The sequence below is a fragment of the Sorex fumeus genome, unplaced genomic scaffold, assembly GCF_029834395.1.
Source record: "Sorex fumeus unplaced genomic scaffold, SorFum_2.1 ptg000009l, whole genome shotgun sequence".
Classification (NCBI taxonomy): domain Eukaryota; kingdom Metazoa; phylum Chordata; class Mammalia; order Eulipotyphla; family Soricidae; genus Sorex; species Sorex fumeus.
The window spans coordinates 28,759,817-28,778,200 of record NW_026606066.1 but is presented as its reverse complement, the minus strand read 5'-3'; the positions used below and the strand labels follow the sequence as shown (position 1 = coordinate 28,778,200).

Genomic DNA, 18,384 nt, shown 5'->3' with positions numbered 1-18,384 from the left:
GGGGATCACTGGAGTCACACTGAGTGTGCTCAGGTGCCACAAGGGCCACACATGTAACTTCTCAGGGCTGAAGTATTGTGCCAGGGATTGAACTAGGGTTGAGGTTGTTTGAATTGGTGCACCTTGCTTGAGCTCTCACTCCTGTACAGTCTTCTCTGATCATCCACAACATAGGTTTTAGACTTATTTTTAACTCTAGTTGCTTTTGAGTGAAATGAAAAAAAACCTAGATGTGTTTCTACTTCATGAGTGTGATTCTGATTGAATGAGTTGTTCAGGGTCAAGGTGTTATTTCATCCTTTAGTAAATAGTGGACTTTCTGGAACACTTATGATATTTGAACAGATTGAGGTAGAATGGTTGGCAGATCTTATGGGGAGAAGATATGTGTACATTAAAATTCAGGGAGTGTTTTGTTTCTTTGTATTTTGGGTCAAACCTGGCAATGGAGGGCTTACTCCCTGCTCTGTGCTCAGGAATCACTCTTGGTGGGGCTTGGGGAGCCCTGTGTGGTACCTGGAATTGAATCTGGGTCTGCATACAAGGCAAGCACCTTGCTGTATTATTGTTCTGGCCTAAAATGCAGAAATATTTAATATAACGAAAATAACTACTTTTGGAACATTAAAGACTTCTTGGAGTAATTATAATACATAATGTTTGTAAGTGGCAAGTGCCTTGCCTTAGATTTGGGGGTGGGATGGTGTCTTCCATAGGTTGGACAGGAAATCTGGGGCTGACTCTTCATGATTATTGGCCAACCAGTGGTAGTTCAGTGTCATGGCCCAAGGATGCAGTGCTGCTTGTGCTCTCTGGTGCCAGAGATTATCCAGCGGCTACCTAGGCTGCCTTGGCAGTGTTCAGGAAACTCCAGAACTGTACCTGGCAGTGCTTGGAGCACCTTGTGCCAGAGATCTAGAATTGTCTTAATGCAAGGCATGTGTCTTAGCCCCTGTACCATCTCTTTGGTCCCATTAGGGACTATTTTAAAAGACAAAATAGTTCATAATACTTGCCAAATAAAGGTTTGGTATCATATTATTGATTGTTTTAAGCTACTGATGAATTTGTAATTATTTGTTACTTGGCTTATCCCTTTTCTGATTTCTTTGTTATTTATTCCTTTTGCCCAAAATTCAATTTGGAAATTAGTAAGCTTGGCCTTTTTTTTTTGTTATGGAATGTTAGACATAGGAGTTTCCTTTGTTAACTACTTATGTTAAGACTACTTCTGTTAATTTCCACATAGTGCATGCACATTCAGAGGATGCAACCCAGGTTTGTTCAAGAAGGAAAAGGATAATAATTACTATTAATATAGTTCTATTATATATTAAACTCATTTATAGGGTAGAGTTAAACTTTATCTGGTTCACAATATTTGGTATCTTGTTTTTATTGACTTTCTTTATTTGGTTCCTGGGATCAAACCAGGACTGCATATGTGCAGAGCATGCTGTATCACTGAGTTACATCTCCAGTCCCAAAGAACAGTTTAAGTGACCAGATCTTAATTTCAGTGATCTAAGTATCTTTATCTAATCATCTATTAATGTGTTCTTTATAATTAAAATATAATTAAAAGACCACTTAATTTGTAAGATATATTAAGATATTAGGATTAGTCCACATAAAATCTGAAATTGACTTAAGCATTTCTTGGAAAATAGCAAAATATATAGACAGCTCCATTCATATAATGATGACATGCTTATAATTTATTATAGTAATTTGGTTAGAGACTAAAGACCAATGTAAAGTTGTTTGCTTCCCATAATTACAGCTGTGTCATTTGAAAATGATTGTATAAAAATACTATCATATGAGGTAATATATATTTAGCAAGTATGAATTATCAAATATTATCTTATTTACTCTTGCAATTTTACAGATAGAGTAGGCTAAGCTCAGCACCTAAGGTCATGTAGCTACAACCAGGATTCTGAACTTACTGACCAGAGGGCCAAGGTTCTTTTTTATGGATTATATGATTTTCTTTCTTTTTTAAAAATTTTTATTGGTTAAACACCATGGGGTACAGTTGTAGACTTACAGATTTTTGTGCTTGGGTTTCAGTTATACAGTGATCAAGTACCCATCCCTCCACCAGTGCCCATTCTCCACCACCAATGATCCTAGTATCCCTCCCACCCCCCATCACCCCCATCTTGCCCTACCTCTGTGGCAGGGCATTCCTTTTTGTTCTCTCTCTCCTTTTGGGTGCTATGGTTTGCAAAAGAGGCATTGAGTGGCAATCATATTCGGTCTGTAGTCTACTTTCAGCATGCATCTCCCATCCTGGGAGGATGCTCCCTTCTCTCTCTGAGCTGCCTTTTCCCCTAACGTGTGCGGCTTGCCTCTAAGCCATGAAGTAAACCTCCTGGTACTTATCTCGGCTATTCTTGGGTGTTAGTCTCCTATTTTGCTACTTTATGTTCCTCAGATGAATGCAGTCTTTCTATGTCTGTCCCTCTCTTTCTGACTCATTTTGAGGGTCTTAATCAGAATATAGGAGTGTGGTATACTAAGAATCTTATTCTGGAGCTGGACTTTATATTGCAATGAGTTTTTTTTCTTTTTCTTTTTAAATGAAAATCTTTAAGTATCTCACAGAGTTCATGTCTAAAGTATTTTGCTTTTGGAAATATGCATTTTCTTTTAATCAGTTTTGCCAATTAAAATATAGCTTCTTTAGTTTTAACATATTATTCAAGGTTATTGACAAATTAATGTGATGTGTAGAGTTAAAATTGTTTTGGGTTTTTTTTTTTAATTGAAATCTACCACTGACATTTAAGAAATGGGGAATAAAACAATTTTTAATTTTACACTGTCATGTAGGGAGCTGCAAAACTTTCTGTTGAAGGACCATATAGTAAATATTCAAGTCCTGTAGAGCAGCAACAGACAATATGAAAACAAAAGAGAGTAGCCATGTTTCAGTATGCCTGGGACATTTGCCAACCGTGGTTATGGGGAATCTTACTTATACTTTATGTGATAAAAAGATACTTATGATCCATTGTATTTACAGAGTAAAGGTTTTCTTTGTTGAATGAATTGGCAAAACTATACCCCTCCCCCAAACCCAAAGAAAGTTATCCCCCAAATAACAATAGTGTAATGGAATCTAACAAGAAAGAATACTTTGCAGTTACCTGGAGATAATTCAGGAGGCTGGAGCATATGCTTTGTATGCAAGAGCCCCTGGTTTGATCCTGGCACCGCATGGTTCTCCAAGCATGTCTGGGTGTGACTTGAACACAGGAAAGAAAAAAGAATACTTCTCAGCCTGTCTCTGACTACTTAGATTAATTCTGTCACACAGTATTTGATAATTGCACATTGTTCTTAGTCTTTTAAAAGAAATTTTTTAATGAGAAAATCTGCAGTTTGAAATTTTTATTCAGATTCCGGTAAACTACATCATAAATCAGAACGATTTACTGCAAATACATGCCACATAGTTGAGTATTGATTTTATTTTACTTAAATTTATTTTAAGAAGTGATATCAGTAGATAACAAGATCAAGACCAAGATCAAAACTGGTAGTATAAATATATACAGTTGAATTATAGAATTGGAGTACTCTGGTATAATCAGTTTCAATGTTAAGTTTTATGTAATTTTTACATCAAACAGGTTTGATCCTACAAATGCTCTGTGATGCCACAAAACTATTAAATCCCAGTTATTTTTGGTATTGGCTAATATGTATTGGATCTTAAGTTTAAGGGTTTAAGGTATACTTTTTTTCTTATTTTCAGAGATTCGTCAACGAACTATTGCTCAAAGAAATCTTTCTCCAGCACCAGTAAGCTCTAGCCAGGGTCCTTCTCCACAAGGTCCAGTATCACCTGGATCACCAAAAGACACTTCAGCTCCTGGTGGACCTCCAGAGCGAGCTATTACTCCAGCTCTGTCGTCAAATGTGTTACCAAGACGTCTTGGATCTCCTGCTACTTCAATGCCTGGAATGGGTAAACAGAGCACTTAATGTTATTTACAGTTTATATTGTTTTCTCTGGTTACCAATAAAATGGGCCATTTTCAGACAGTATGGAAATGGCATTTCATTTGGAAATGGCAGTGCAGTTATCTGATTAAGCAGGAGTTCCATATTCAATTAGCCATAACTCTTTACAGCTGGCACCTTGTGATACTGAAACCTATTTCTTGAGCTCATTTAACTGTTATGGCTTCTCTGTTTAAATGGCAATAAAACTTTGTGGTATTCTGTAGTCAACGGTGTAGCATATCTTTTTATATTCAGTTTTAGAAGAACTCCAGATTGATACAAATTGGAGATAGAGGAGAACGTTTCTGGAATATAGTCGTGTATTTTAGCTAAAATCTTTGATTATGTTTTTGAACATGAAATCAACAATTTTCAGCAAGATACTTATGTGTAGTAATAGTTTTATTAAAATGGACAGGTAAATTTTTCTGTTTTTAACCATAGCACATTAAGGTATCCTGTTAGATGTTTTAATATAGAGTCTTAATTAAATTAACATGCTTCCTTTAATATTATTTCAGATTTTTGGATTCTAATTTTGTTTTCCTTCTTTTTTTTTTTTTTTGGCTTTTTGGGTCACACCCGGCAATGCACAGGGGTTGCTCCTGGCTCTGCGCTCAGGAATTACCCCTGGCGGTGCTCAGGGGACCATATGGGATGCTGGGAATCAAACCCGGGTTGGCTGCATGTAAGACAAACGCCCTACTTGTTGTGTTATTGCTCCAGCCCCTTTTTTCCTTCTTTTTTTCGTTCCAAACTTGGTAGTGCTCAGGGGGCTAGTCCTAATTCAGGACTTGGGGATCAGGAGTTGCTTCTACAGTGCTCAGGTGACCATGTGGTTTCGGGAAGCCAAACTGGGCTTCCTGGATGCAAAGCATGCACTCTAGCCAGTGAGCTTTCTACCTTGCCCTTGAGATCTCTTTCTTCAGTATGATAAATCTCTAGAAGATCTCATTTTATAGTGTAACAGATTATATTATTCTGTAGCTTTTTTCTGGGACTGTGACTGGGACATGAAAGTCCACTGCCTCAGCAGATCACTTTTTAATGTAGATTTCTATCAGATTCTTGGATATTCAAAAAACTTCACTGTCACTGTCACTGTCCTCCCATTGTTCATCGATTTGCTCAGCGGGCCCAGTAACATTCATTGTGAGACTTATTACTGTGTTTGGCATATCGAATACGTCTTGGGTAGCTTGCCAGGCTTTGCCATGCGGGTCAGATACTCTCTGTAGCTTTCCAGGCTCTCCAAGAGGGGCAGAGGAATCGAACTCGGGTCGGCCATGTTTGCTGCGTGCAAGGCAAACGTCCTACCCGCTGTGCTATCACTCCAGCCCTCAAAAAACTTATTTTAGGATATTATAATTTAGGTGACTAATTGCGTAAGTATTATTTAAAATGATTTTGAGGCTAGTCAGTAGGTGCTTCAGGTATTGGGCAGTTATGTAATAAAGTCAAACGATATAAATACTGGTATTATAGTAGATTTTTACTCTGCTTTCCTTAGGAAAAGGCAATATAAGATTTTAGAAAATTGAACTATTATAAACAATGCTCACAACAAATAAAATACATACAAAGGTTATTGAAAAAGTTCTTTTAGCTTATTTTTCAATAGGGAAATCTGAAAGTGGCAAGTGTGAGTCCCATAATGTAAAGGAAGAGTATGTGCTCCTGGGTCATACAGATCACTCTAGAATGGAACATGCCATTATGGAAAAAATACTTTTTAGAAGTTTTACGGAAGGTTGTTTTGACAACCTTGTATTTTAATTGAAAAAAATTAAATATATTAAAATTTATTCATCTTTAATTTTCTACTGGCTGATTAGGTACTTAATAGAAGAACTCTATTTATTGCATATGTTTGCTGATCTGATTTGTTTTAAAGAAATGAAAGTTTAGCATCTATGTAAAATAATGAAAACTACTGTACATGTAAGGATAGATTTATAGAAAAAGCCATGGCCAAGATTTTTTTGATCATGTGAAAGAAAACATTTTGCTAAAGTTTCAAATACATAACTAGTTGTACAAGAAATAAGAATGAGTGAAGTGATTTCTTATAGAGATTAATAATTCATTTTTCATTATGCCATATTTGTGGAAGAGAATCTATTTAATGTTTATTACCACAGAGCTCCCATATGTTTGAAAATTAATAACCAGCAGGTACTTGATAATTTGCCAAGCTGTGTGAAAATGACCAGTATTCCTAAAATGATTGCTCTTGATGTTTGCATTTATAATAGTTATTCATAACATTATAAGATGCAATATTGTAAAAGTATGCAAGGGGTTTAAGGTTTAAGATATTTCATTTTTTTTATTGAATCACAATGAGAAACACAATTACAAAGTTGTTCCTGATTGGGTTTCAGTCATTAAAATGTTCTTACATCATCCCTTCACCAGTATACATTTCCCACCACCAATGTCCTCAGTTTCCCTTCTGCTGCCCTCCATCCCTCCTAGCTTGCCTCTGCAGCAGACATTTTCCTTTTCTCTCTTGTGCATGTGTATTTTCTCTTTCCTGTGTACAAAGTTACTGTACCACAGATATGCCATGACTTTCCACCACTGCTCTTAATATCACTTCTAAACATTTATTTATTTATTTATTTTTGTGAAGCAAGATAGTCTTCATTGAGACTTGTTAAGAAAGAAGTAAGGTGAGAAAAAGAGAGAAGTGTGTGTTCAAGAGAGAACACAGGCTTCTCTGGAGATGAGATAACCGTGCAAAGAAACAGACAGGCAAGTGAGATGCATGTCTAAGGGAGAATATGGGCTTGAAAAAGGAAGCCAAAATATTTTTATGTAGTGTAGTATTTGTAAGAAAATTGACATGCTCTACAAAGATTTATAAAAAATAATATTGTTGTTTAGCCCAATCTTTTATAGAATGATAAGCAAAGATCTGAATTAAATTAAAAAATAAAGCGAATCAAAATGTAGAGGTATTTTATATATATAAATTATGTCTCTGTTTATTATGTACCAGGTCATCATCCTCCGGGGCCACCTTTAGCAAGACCTATTCTTCCCCGAGAACGAGGTGCTCTGGATAGAATTGTTGAATATTTAGTTGGTGATGGTCCACAGAACAGGTAATGTGTATTAGAGTGGTCGGCAGATAAAAATGAACAAAATGTTATTGGTGTGTAAGTCTGTGTACACTAGATATTCTATACTTTTGTGGCAATTTACAGTTATAGAAAATAATGTAATTCTTTTTACCCAGGAAAAAGTAAACATACTTGCTTTACAGTAGAATTTTGGATAAAGTAGTCCTGATAAAATATAGAAAATGCATAATATATATGCATATATGGAAATATTTTGACACTAATACACTAAGACTAATCATTTTTATTTATTTATTTTTTGCTGCTTAAAATCTATTTTATTTTATTTTTTTAATAAAAAATTTTTTAATAGTGAGACATCATGAGGTACAGTTGCAGACTTACATATTTTTGTGCTTGGGTTTCAATTATACAGTGATCAAACACCCATCCCTCCACCAGTGCCCATTTCCCACCACCATGGATCCCAGTATCCCTCCCACCCTCCATCCCCCCTAGCCCACCCTATCTCTGTGGCAGGGCATTCCCCTCTGTTCTCTCTCTCCTTTTGGGTGTTGTGGTTTGCAAAAGAAACATTGAGTGGCAGTCAAGTTTGGTCTATAGTCTACTTTCAGCATGCTTCTCCCATCCTGGGAGATCCTCCCAACACCTTTATTTGGTGTTCCCCTCTTTATCTGAGCTCCCTTTTCCCCTAGTATGTGTGGTTGGCCTCCAAGTCATGGAGTAAAATTCCTGGTACTAATCTCGGCCATTCTTGGGTGTTAGTTTCCTATTTTGTTACTTTATGTTCCCCAGATGAATGCAATCTTTCTATGTCTATCCCTTTCTTTCTGAGTCATTTCGCTTAACATGATACTTTCCATGTTGTACCACTTGTATGGAAATTTTGTGACTTCGTCTTTTCTAACAGCTACATAGTACTCCATTGTGTAAATGTACCAAAGTTTCTTTAACCAGTCATCTGTTCTTTGGCACTCAGGTTTTTTCCAGATTCTGGCTATTGTAAAGAGTGCTGCAATAAACAGATAATTGCAGATGTCACTTCGCCTATACTTTTTTTCCTCTCTGGTATATATTCCCAGGAATGGTATTGCTGAATCAAATGGGAGCTCAATTTCTAATTTTTTGAGAATCATCCATGCTGTTTTCCAAAAGGGCTGAACCAGTCGGCATTCCCACCAACAGTGAAGGAGTGTCCCTTTCTCACCACATCCGCGTCAGCACCGGTTGCTTTTGTTCTTGTGGATATGGGCCAGTCTCTGTGGCGCGAAGTGATATCTCATTGTGGTTTTGATCTGCATCTCCCTGATAATTAATGATGTGGAACATTTTGACATGTGCCTTTTAGCCATTCAGATTTCTTCTTTGTGAAAGTTTCTATTCATTTCATCTCCCCATTTTTTGATGGGGTTGAATGTTTTCTTTTTGTGGAGTTCAACCAGTACTTTGTATATCCTTGAAATTAACCCCTTATCAGATGTTTAGTTGGCAAATATCCTTTCCCATTCTGTAGACTGTCTTTGTATTTTGGTCACTGTTTCTTTTTGAGGTGCAGAAGCTTCTTAGTTTAAGATAAGACTAATCATTTTTAGAGGATTAAATTTTATGTGTTATTGATAATTTTAATAATAGAAAACTTCATGTGTATTTGACACTTAACACTCTCAAAATGCTTTTTTTGTATTTTATTTAAGCTACTTGTAGAAAATGATTATATGTTATTCAAAATAGACTAAGTGTGATAGTGTCAGGTACTTGTTAAACATATAAAAAATGGAGAAAGAATATAAATAGAAAATGAGGAAGATGTTTAAATGTTACACTGGGCTAGATACAGGAATCTTGTATATCAGAATTAACCTTTGGGCTGTGCTAAGCAGAATTAAATGCGTTTCTTTATTTTAAGACTTCTCAAGTTTAATTTTGTTTTTCTGGGGTGACATGGTGCTTAGGGTCCACACCCAGTGGTGTTCTAGGGGCCATGCAGTACTGGGAATTAATCTCCAACCTACCACATGCAAAATTTATGCATTAGCCCTTTTCCCCCTTTATTTATATATGGTTTTTTTAATTTCATTTTTTAAATTTCATTTTTTAATTTGTGTCACTGTGAGATATACAGTTATGAAGCTGTTCATGTTTGGGTTTCAGTCATAAAATGATCCAACACCCCTCCTTCCACCAGTGTCCCTTTTCCACTACCAATGACTACAGTTTCCTGCCTGCCACCCCTCGTCACCCAGTCTGCCTTCAGGGTTCTCTGGCAGTTACTTTCCTTCTCTCTCTCTCTGTTTTTCTGTCTCTTTCTCTCTCTCTCTTTCTCTCTCTCTCTCTCCTCTCTCACTTTCCTTCCCTCCCTCCTTCCCTCCCTCTCCTTCCCTTTTCTTTCTCCCTCTTCTCTCTCTCTCTCTCTCTCTCTCTCTTTCCCTCTCTCTCTCTCTCTCTCTCTGTCTCTTTTTCTCCCCTAGTCCTTTGAGCTGTCTCAGTGGCTCATAGAGGTTTCACTACTATTTGTTATGGATCTCCAAGATGTTCCATCTTTTTATTTTGACCACAAATTTGGGATTAGTCACCCCAAGTTTTTTCTAACTTAGTAAGAATATGTTCATTTCACTGTTGCTTTAATTCATATTAAATTTAATTTTAAAATTGTTGAAATTTTTGATTTTTAATTTCTAAAGAATAATTGTTTAAGTCTTTCAATAGTATCTAATTTTGTGTGACATTTAGCTTTGTTAAAATATAAATTATGATGGCTCAAGGATCTTTTCTCATGAACTTTTTCTGTGTTTATACCTGGTGATTTTTTGTTGTTGTTTATTCTTTTGTTTGCTTTTTGGTGTAGGTATGCTCTTATATGCCAGCAGTGTTTTTCTCATAATGGCATGGCTTTAAAAGAAGAATTTGAGTACATTGGTAAGAATTATTAATGGAATTAACTACTATAGTCATAAATATTTAATTTTATGCCAGTTTTCATTAAGGTCATTATTTGGGGGGTGGTGTATAATAGACAATATTCAGGCATATTGTCCTTATTCTAAAACACAAAAGCAAGGAAGAGAGTTTAGGCTTCTTCCTCGTACAGTGTACATCCTCTATGTTTAATAACCTGTTGTTGTCAAACTTGACAATGCATCAGAATCAGTTAAGGACTATGTTTTTAAAAGTTACGCCCAGGATCCACCTACAGTGAGTCTGATTTAATTGACTTGGAGTGCATTTCAGGCATAAGATTTTATTTTAAATCTCCTTAAATGATTCTTTTTTGTAATCACTTAAAAACTATGGTACTAAATGTTTGTGTTAGATGATTGTACTAAATGATTCTCAAATATAACACTTTTGTTTCTTGGGAAGAATAATAAGTTTATGTATGTTAAAATACCTATGATTCTGACAACTAGAAATGTAATTTCTGTAGTGTACTTAAATGATTATTAATATTGTTATATTAGCTAACTGATATATTAATTTTTATTCAAAATTAGTAATTCTAATAAAATTAGTAACTCTAATAAATTTGAATGCATGCTCAGAACTGAGCTTACCCAAAACAGGGGAGGTTCAGGAGGTGGTTGGAAGGGACCTCTGAAGCAGACACTAGTGGGGGGTGTGGGGTTAGAATGTTGTATGTTTGAAACCCTATCATTAAGAGTACTGGAAATCATGGTGAATAAAATAAAGTAATAAATTTGCTTCTTTAGAACACTGGTGTATTAAAAACACGTAAATTTCACAATAGATAACTTTTGAAGATTTATTGACTATTTCTAAAAGTTATTTGGTTTTAAGTCTTAAATTTTCTCTGATTTGTTTTTCTCTGGTTTTTATTTTTAAAAATTCTTTGCAGCTTTCCGATGCGCCTACTGTTTTTTCTTGAATCCTGCAAGAAAAACTAGACCCCAGGCTCCAAGACTTCCAGAGTTTAGTTTTGAGAAGAGGCAATCAGTTGAAGGCTCAAGTTCAGTTGGTCCCTTGCACTCAGAAGATGTGGTTTCACCAGAGAACCAATTTGGTGAAGGTATGTTATATTAATTAAAAGGTTTTGTATCTTTATACTGTATGCTATTAATAATAATTATGCTTTTAGATAAGAATGGATTGGTTATCAGGCTTTGCAGCATGTATATATTAGCCATTGCTCTGATAATATATAACCTCTTGTGTCACTAGTATGAAGTGTCATTTAAAAGATGTAGCTTATTTGTGTAAAGCAGCAGTGAGCAGCAGTTCATTGAGCTTTGTTTATGGAGAGACCGCTTGTAATAATTGTTGGAGATTTGAGTTATGTTTCCATTGCATCATTTTTTTTTTTACTTTATTTGAATGAATCAGATCTTATAAAGGTAAAATTTGGGTGTTATGCCTGGAATGGAAAAAATAATCCATATTCGAAGTTCACATAATTTATCATCCTCTTCACTGTCACTGTCACTGTCTTCCCGTTGTTCATCGATTTGCTTGAGAGGGCCCAGTAATGTCTCCATTGTGAGACTTGTTGTTACTGTGTTTTGGCATATTGAATATGTCACGGGTAGCTGCGGGCGAGATACTCTCGGTTGCTTGCCAGGCTCTCCAAGAGGGGTGGAGGAATCAAACCTGGGTCTGCTGGGTCAGCTGCATGCAAGGCAAACGCCCTACCCGCGGGGCTATGGCTCCAGCCCATCATCCTCTTAGAAATTATTTATATATTTTTATTTCTCTTAAATAGTATTGAGTAGTGGAAAAAGTGCATTAGCTGAACGAGCCAATTTTTTGTATGAGTCAATTTTTTTCAATTTTTGAAATTTAGTATGAAAGCTTGAATATCTTTGTTTTTAGCTTTGTAGAGTGAACCTAATATGTGTATTGAGTTTACTTGGCTTTTGGCTTACTAACATATCAATATGAATCTGAAACAAATAGTCACAAGGCACTGGTTTTCCCAACATTAGACCAATGTAATTGTCTTCTCCTTGTCTAAAATCAACAACTCCAAACACAATTATCAATAAAAAATATTTTTGTTTTTTGCTTCTCATGCTCTGAAGCTGCATGCTATCACATGCAAATCATCTACCTTTTTATTACTTCTTGGAACTGAAAATTTAAGAATGTCATACTATGAAGATGCATAGAGGAAAAACAAGTCCTTTCCATTGATAACCATAGCTGTGAAAGCTAAAGTGAATATTTGAAAACAAATAGTTGGAATGAAAGAAAAGAAAAATTAGCCAACAGCACTTTTTTTTTCTTTTTTTTTTTTTTTTGGTGATGGGAATTGATCAAACCCATTGATCACAAAGCAAGTGGTCTGCTGAGCTACATTCTCAGCCTCAAAACAAAAATCCTGGGAAAAAGAAGTCCCATGCATTACATCTTCTGCTATGGTTGAGATGGACAGCAAACAACACCCAGCAGTACCTTTCCTTCTCATCTCATCTAGGAGGAGCAATATCCCGGATGTCTCATTTTGTTTCTGAGATCTCTGGAATGAAGTATAACCAGCTCAAACTCAGCCCTAATAAGGTAATGTTAATGATGAAGACAAAACTTGAGGAAGGGTCTGATAACTTGGTAGTGTTAGAGCTTGAAGCAGCAATTCTATTTGATTAAGATCATCTCCAGAGTAGTAACTTTCTCATACTTTGGATTCATCAATAGGACTGTGAGCACCTTTTACTTATTTGACTTTCTGGCTGGAGCCATAGCACAGTGGTGGGGCATTTGCCTTGCGCGCTGCCAGCCTGACTGAGCCGGATCGATTCCTCCGCCCCTCTAGGGGAGCCCGGCAAGCTACTGAGAGTATCTCTCCCACACAGCAAAGCCTGGCAAACTTCTGTGACGTATACGATATGCCAAACTCAGTAACTACAAGTCTCACAATAGAGACGTTACGGGGCCCGCTGGAGCAAATCAATGAACAACGGGAGGACAGTGACAGTGACTTTCTGGAAGACTGAAACTTTTCTCCAAGTCTCCTATATCAACAGTTTAATACACAATTACCAATTGCAAGCAGAATCCTTCAGTAAATAACAAAGTATTTTTGATGAAAGTATTCTGTGGAAATATTTTTGATGAAAGATGAAGCTGCATTTGTTTGAAATGTTGGTGGTATTCTAGTAAGAATAAATTAAATTATTAATAGTAAGAAAATACCATCTCAGTTATCTATTTTTTGTATTGACATCCAATATAATTAAGAATTTATATATCTGATTTTTATATGCCAATATAGAAAACTGATGTCTGATGAAAAGAATTTTCTCCTTAAATTTTTGTATTTTTAAAAAGTATTTATATAGTTCCTTAATAGCACCAGGAACTATAGTAAGTAAATTACTGAATTTACAGAGGAGAGATTAATTTTCTTCCACTGTAATTTTTCTTTTGATTAATATTTATTTCTGTAAATAGTAAAGAATTACTACAAGAAAGTTTTTTCCCCCTTGTGATGTACGTCCTTGAAATTAAAATTGAAGTTGAATTTTATCTTCGTTCTGCTACTGGAAGATACTGCATTTAGGATGAAGCATAAGACTTGAACTTTTTGGACCACTTATTAAAACAGCAAATGGAATCGTGAAAAGTTGTCATTTAAGAAGGAAACAAGAAGTTTCTCCCTTTAAATGCTCGTTTGAATTCCTGGAATTTATTTTCTTTTTTGAATTGTGTATCCAGATCTTTTGATGAAGAGTGATAGAGAGACAAATTAGCACTATAGGTTAACTTTTTAATCTAAACATACAAAATTGGTACAGCAAAATAGTGACCTGCACTTAGATTCCTTGTTTTCACATATGTTAGGTTGATTGTATGTGACTTTTCTGCTTTTCAAGAAAAAAATGATTTTTATTAATTTTTATTTTAAATTAAAAAATTTTAATTAGTAACTGTGAGATATGTATTTACCCCTTTTTTGTGTTGTTGCTCTTATTAAAATTGTCTTTCTGCAAAATACCTGGAAAAAGAAAAATACTTTTTAATTATTGTCAAGTTTTAGTTTTCAGGCTCCCATATATTCTCTGAAATAAGATAGTGGCCAGCAAGTTTCATATTTGATGTTATTTTTTAATTATGATAGCACATGTTTAACATATTTCTTTGATTTTGTGATTATAGACATTAAAAAATCATTATGCAGTTCTCTTCTCTGTATTAATGGGTTCTTTTAAAATCCCGTTAAATTGAACCAGACTAGTAATATCTCTGTTTCTGTAAGTGGTTAATATCACAGAGTTTTAAAATGGCTAGCTTTGAACTTGCATAGTGCTATAGTTTAAGTTCAAGATTAAGACATTTTGTTAGAGAATGATAAATTATGTAAACTTATGTTCACTTAAACATTTTTATTGGTGAGTTGAGTCTGAATTGTTGAGCTTTTTGTTTTTTCATTTTATGTGGCTTTTTTGGTTTGTTTCAGAAGGCTTTCTCAATTATAACATTGTAAAGTTTTTGGCAAGTGAGTATTGCTCTGTGGCCAGACAGTTATGGAAAACCATGAATCTTAAAATTGTACTCTGGATAAAGAGTAGATTCCTATGAGGATAGAGTTACAAATGGTTGGCAATGTCTGAACCTCTCTACTGTAGAACTTATTTACCTTTGTAGGAAAAATGATACTTATTTGTCAGTAGTTTCATTTGCAGTTTTTGCTTTTCCTCATATATTTGAATATTTGAACAGCAAAACTCAAATAATTGCTTTCCTACCTTGAATTTTTGGGGGAAAGATTTCAGCTGGTGTGATAACCTCACTTTGACCTCCTGTTTAAAACAACAAAAAACATTTTGTGACATTTGACATGAATGTGGTTATGAACATTATTCCCTATATTTTATGGTTGTATAAAAATTTCATACAATAAAACCCCATTGGCTTGAATGCCCTAATTTCATTTTATATATAAAAAGAGGGAAACAGGTTCTTTTAATTCTGCTAAAAGAAATACTTTTCCTTTAAAATATTTTTAAAATTTTGAGATAAAGTATGCTAGATAATTTATATTTGTTAAAACCATAAATTTGTGGGGGCTTGAGCAGTAGCACAGCAGGTAGGTGTTTACCTTGCATGCGGCCGACCCGGATTTGATTCCCAGCATCCCATATGGTCCCCCGAGCACCACCAGGAGTAATTCCTGAGTGCATGAGCCAGGGGTAACCCTTGTACATTGCTAGGTGTGACCCAAAAAGCAAAAAAAAAAATAAACACAAAACCAAACAAACCCTTCAATTTATAAGAATTCCATATTAATATTTGTACATATCAAATATATATTTTTGCAAAGTATCAATTTAATAAGATTCCAGTCTATCATAGTTAAATAAGCTATAACTTATGAAGAACATTTTACTTACATAAATTAATCTTTCCTCTATACTTTTAAAATAAGTAGCATTTATAGTATAAATAATATTTATAGTACAAAGAATATTACTATGAAGGTAGGAATAATTATCTGTTTAGGTGGCTTAATCTTATTTTTTTCTAGTAAGAAGATTAATTGCTTTTTATTATAGTAAATCAAACTGAACACCCCAAAGCTAGATTTTTATCTTTGCCTTGAAAATTGGGTGGTGATAACTTTTCCCTCTCATCTTTTCTCTCCCATTCTGTTTTTTAAACACTAAGGAATTAAAGGAACTTTATTTAATAAAATTGTGATTACTGTAAATTTATTCTTAAGGTATTTGATTGAACTCAAGAATTTGAAGGGAATAAGTTTTCAGGAAGGACTGAAACCTTTACTTACCTCTTGCAGTGGAGACGGGGGAAAACTTCCCTTTTTGTCCCTATCATTCTAGGTATATAACATTAAGGTTTGGCTTGAAGAAGGGAGGAAAGGAAACTTGTCATATATTTGGGGTCTCACACACACAGTCTATAGCATAGGTACATACATTATACATAGGGCTTAACGGGGAAGAAAATAGTACTGGGAGTTTCCTTCTCTGGACTGGGAGGCAGAATTTATTTGCTTTGTATGCTGGACTATTGGCTTTATAGCACATAATCATATTTGGACATTCAAATGTATTTTCAGTAATTTATTTTTAGAAAAATAAGTAGTTTTAGTAAAAGTATGTGACTTTGTATCTATCAAATTGTATTTTTTCCTTCATAACAATTCATGTAGGGTAAAATATGGGGAGTTAAGTATATATTTTAAAAGATTTTCAGGATGATGTTAGAATAGTCTACTATTTCCCAGTTCATGAATACATGTACTTACCTTTTTTCTTTCCTTATTTAGCAGTTTATTTGGATATTCCTAAAGTTTGGCTCTTTATCTTTTCAGAATCTTTAGAAGAACCAGATGTTCTCAGTAACAGTACAGATGAGACAGATGAAAAAATATCAGATTCAGAGCAGACAGACCAAGTGATTGACAAAGCATCTGACACAGAAGAACCAGAGGAGAAACAAGACGAGACCAAGAGTGAGGAAACCACAGTGAATGAAGCCAAATCAATAGTTCCCACAACTGATTCTAATCCTAATTCTGAACTAACCGGAGAATCCTTGATGACAATGTAGTAAATGCTTCCACGTGCCTTCAACTGGATATTTATAGTTTTGTGGTGTCTGTTACTTCTTTTTAGGTGGTGCTTTCTTGTTTTTCCCCCTCTAAAGAAATGCTTAATGTCATTTGAATTTAGATGGCCTAATTTCAACATGTCAATGTTATAAGATTAGAGATAAATGATAGCTGTAAAGTCCTTTTGAATGTATGAGACCCACACTCTAGACAACTTTTAGATTTTTTTTTTCATTCTGAAATGTAAACCTGATCATTCTTGTTTTCTACATGTGAATTGTAAATAATACTCATTTTGACATAGGAGGAACTTCAGTTAGGAACAAGTTCTAACGGGTTTGTTTTGAGGAGTGGAATTTAATATTTTTAATAAGTCATCATTTAAAATGGATAGATTTAAACTCTACAAATATTTGCCAGTTGTTGACTGACTGGAGGGAGGGGGGCTGTCTATTTAAGCATTTACATTAAGTGGTATGAAAGTTACAACTGTAACTATATAGGCATTGGTACGAATTCTCAGTAAGAATGCAATTAAACAGTCAAGTGCAGTGTTTCTTTTTGATGTTGTTTATTTTGCAGCTGGGCCAAAGGCACATGATGTATATAATTAGCTTATGTTTACATATTAACATATAGGAAACATCTCTGCACTTGACTGTACTTGAATTCTTAGTATTATTTATATTTGTAAAATAATGATATGTATATATATAATAAGTGAATTTTGTGCTCTGTGTTTTTTGTTAAGGAAAATAAAACTGATATGGCAGCAGTTTCTTTTTGTTAATTATCTGGACTTCTGCAAACAGTATTTTGATGTGACTTGGCTATCTGAGTATTTTAGTAGGAAGAACTCACAGTACAGTATATCTGTAGATTCTGCTGAGAGTCATGTTATCAGAATCTCAGTGGAATATGCTGAGAACATATTATGATCCTCCTCTTCAGACTTATTGCTGTTCAAATTCAGGAAAATAGTTACTTTGGGGGATTCTGGTCAGAGATTGAGTTTTCTGATTCAGGAGCATATTAAACCATTTGTAATTTTTAATTTTAAGAGACAAATAAGTTTTGTGAGAATAGGGAATTTAATTCTGATAGTTCCTTGGATTTAATGTGTATAAAGGATTACTGGAAAATATTTGGATTGATGATGGTGATTCTTAGGTCTTAAATGCAGTGAGGTTATCTTTTCTGACTTTTCATCTCTCTTTGAAAAATTGAAATCAAGTTATGCCAAAGGGAAGAATGCATAGGAATGATGTATGTGGCAAATATTTCTAAGCTGTAAACAGTTTATTAAAAATTGAATAAAGTATTTGTTATTTAAAATGTGATTCAACATTTTACTTCTGACATTTATTAAGGGACTCAACCTGTTAATTATTTGAGACATTATGGTTGTTGAGATTTTTAAGCTGGCCTCAAATTCGTGCTCATATATATATATATATATATATATATATATATATATATATTTTGCTTTTTGGGTCACACCCGGTGAAGGACAGGGGTTACTCCTGATTCTGCACTCAGGAATTACCCCTGGCGGTGCTCAGGGGACCATATGGGATGCTGGGAATCGAACCCGGGATGGCCGCTTGCAAGGCAAACACCCTACCCGCTGTGCTATTGCTCTAGCTCCTCATGCTCATATTTTGGGCAAGTAAGTCATCAACCTCTTTGAGACTCTTTTCCTCTCTATTTGGGGAAGTAAAGAAGTAATTAGAATTAGTTTATATAATGCGC

The 18,384-nt window shown here is 34.8% G+C and overlaps 1 protein-coding gene across 1 annotated transcript in view; it reads left to right on the top strand.

The window, feature by feature from the left end:
- LNPK (lunapark, ER junction formation factor) overlaps window positions 1–17,970 on the top strand; it is a 68,101-nt gene extending 50,131 nt beyond the window's left edge. The window contains exons 9-13 of the mRNA XM_056110140.1: window positions 3,770–3,982; window positions 7,025–7,130; window positions 9,955–10,025; window positions 10,963–11,133; window positions 16,393–17,970. Coding sequence (XP_055966115.1) covers window positions 3,770–3,982; window positions 7,025–7,130; window positions 9,955–10,025; window positions 10,963–11,133; window positions 16,393–16,631 — 800 coding nt within the window. The 3' untranslated portion in view covers window positions 16,632–17,970. The remainder of the gene's footprint in view (window positions 1–3,769; window positions 3,983–7,024; window positions 7,131–9,954; window positions 10,026–10,962; window positions 11,134–16,392) is intronic.
- The last annotated feature ends 414 nt before the right edge of the window (window positions 17,971–18,384 follow it).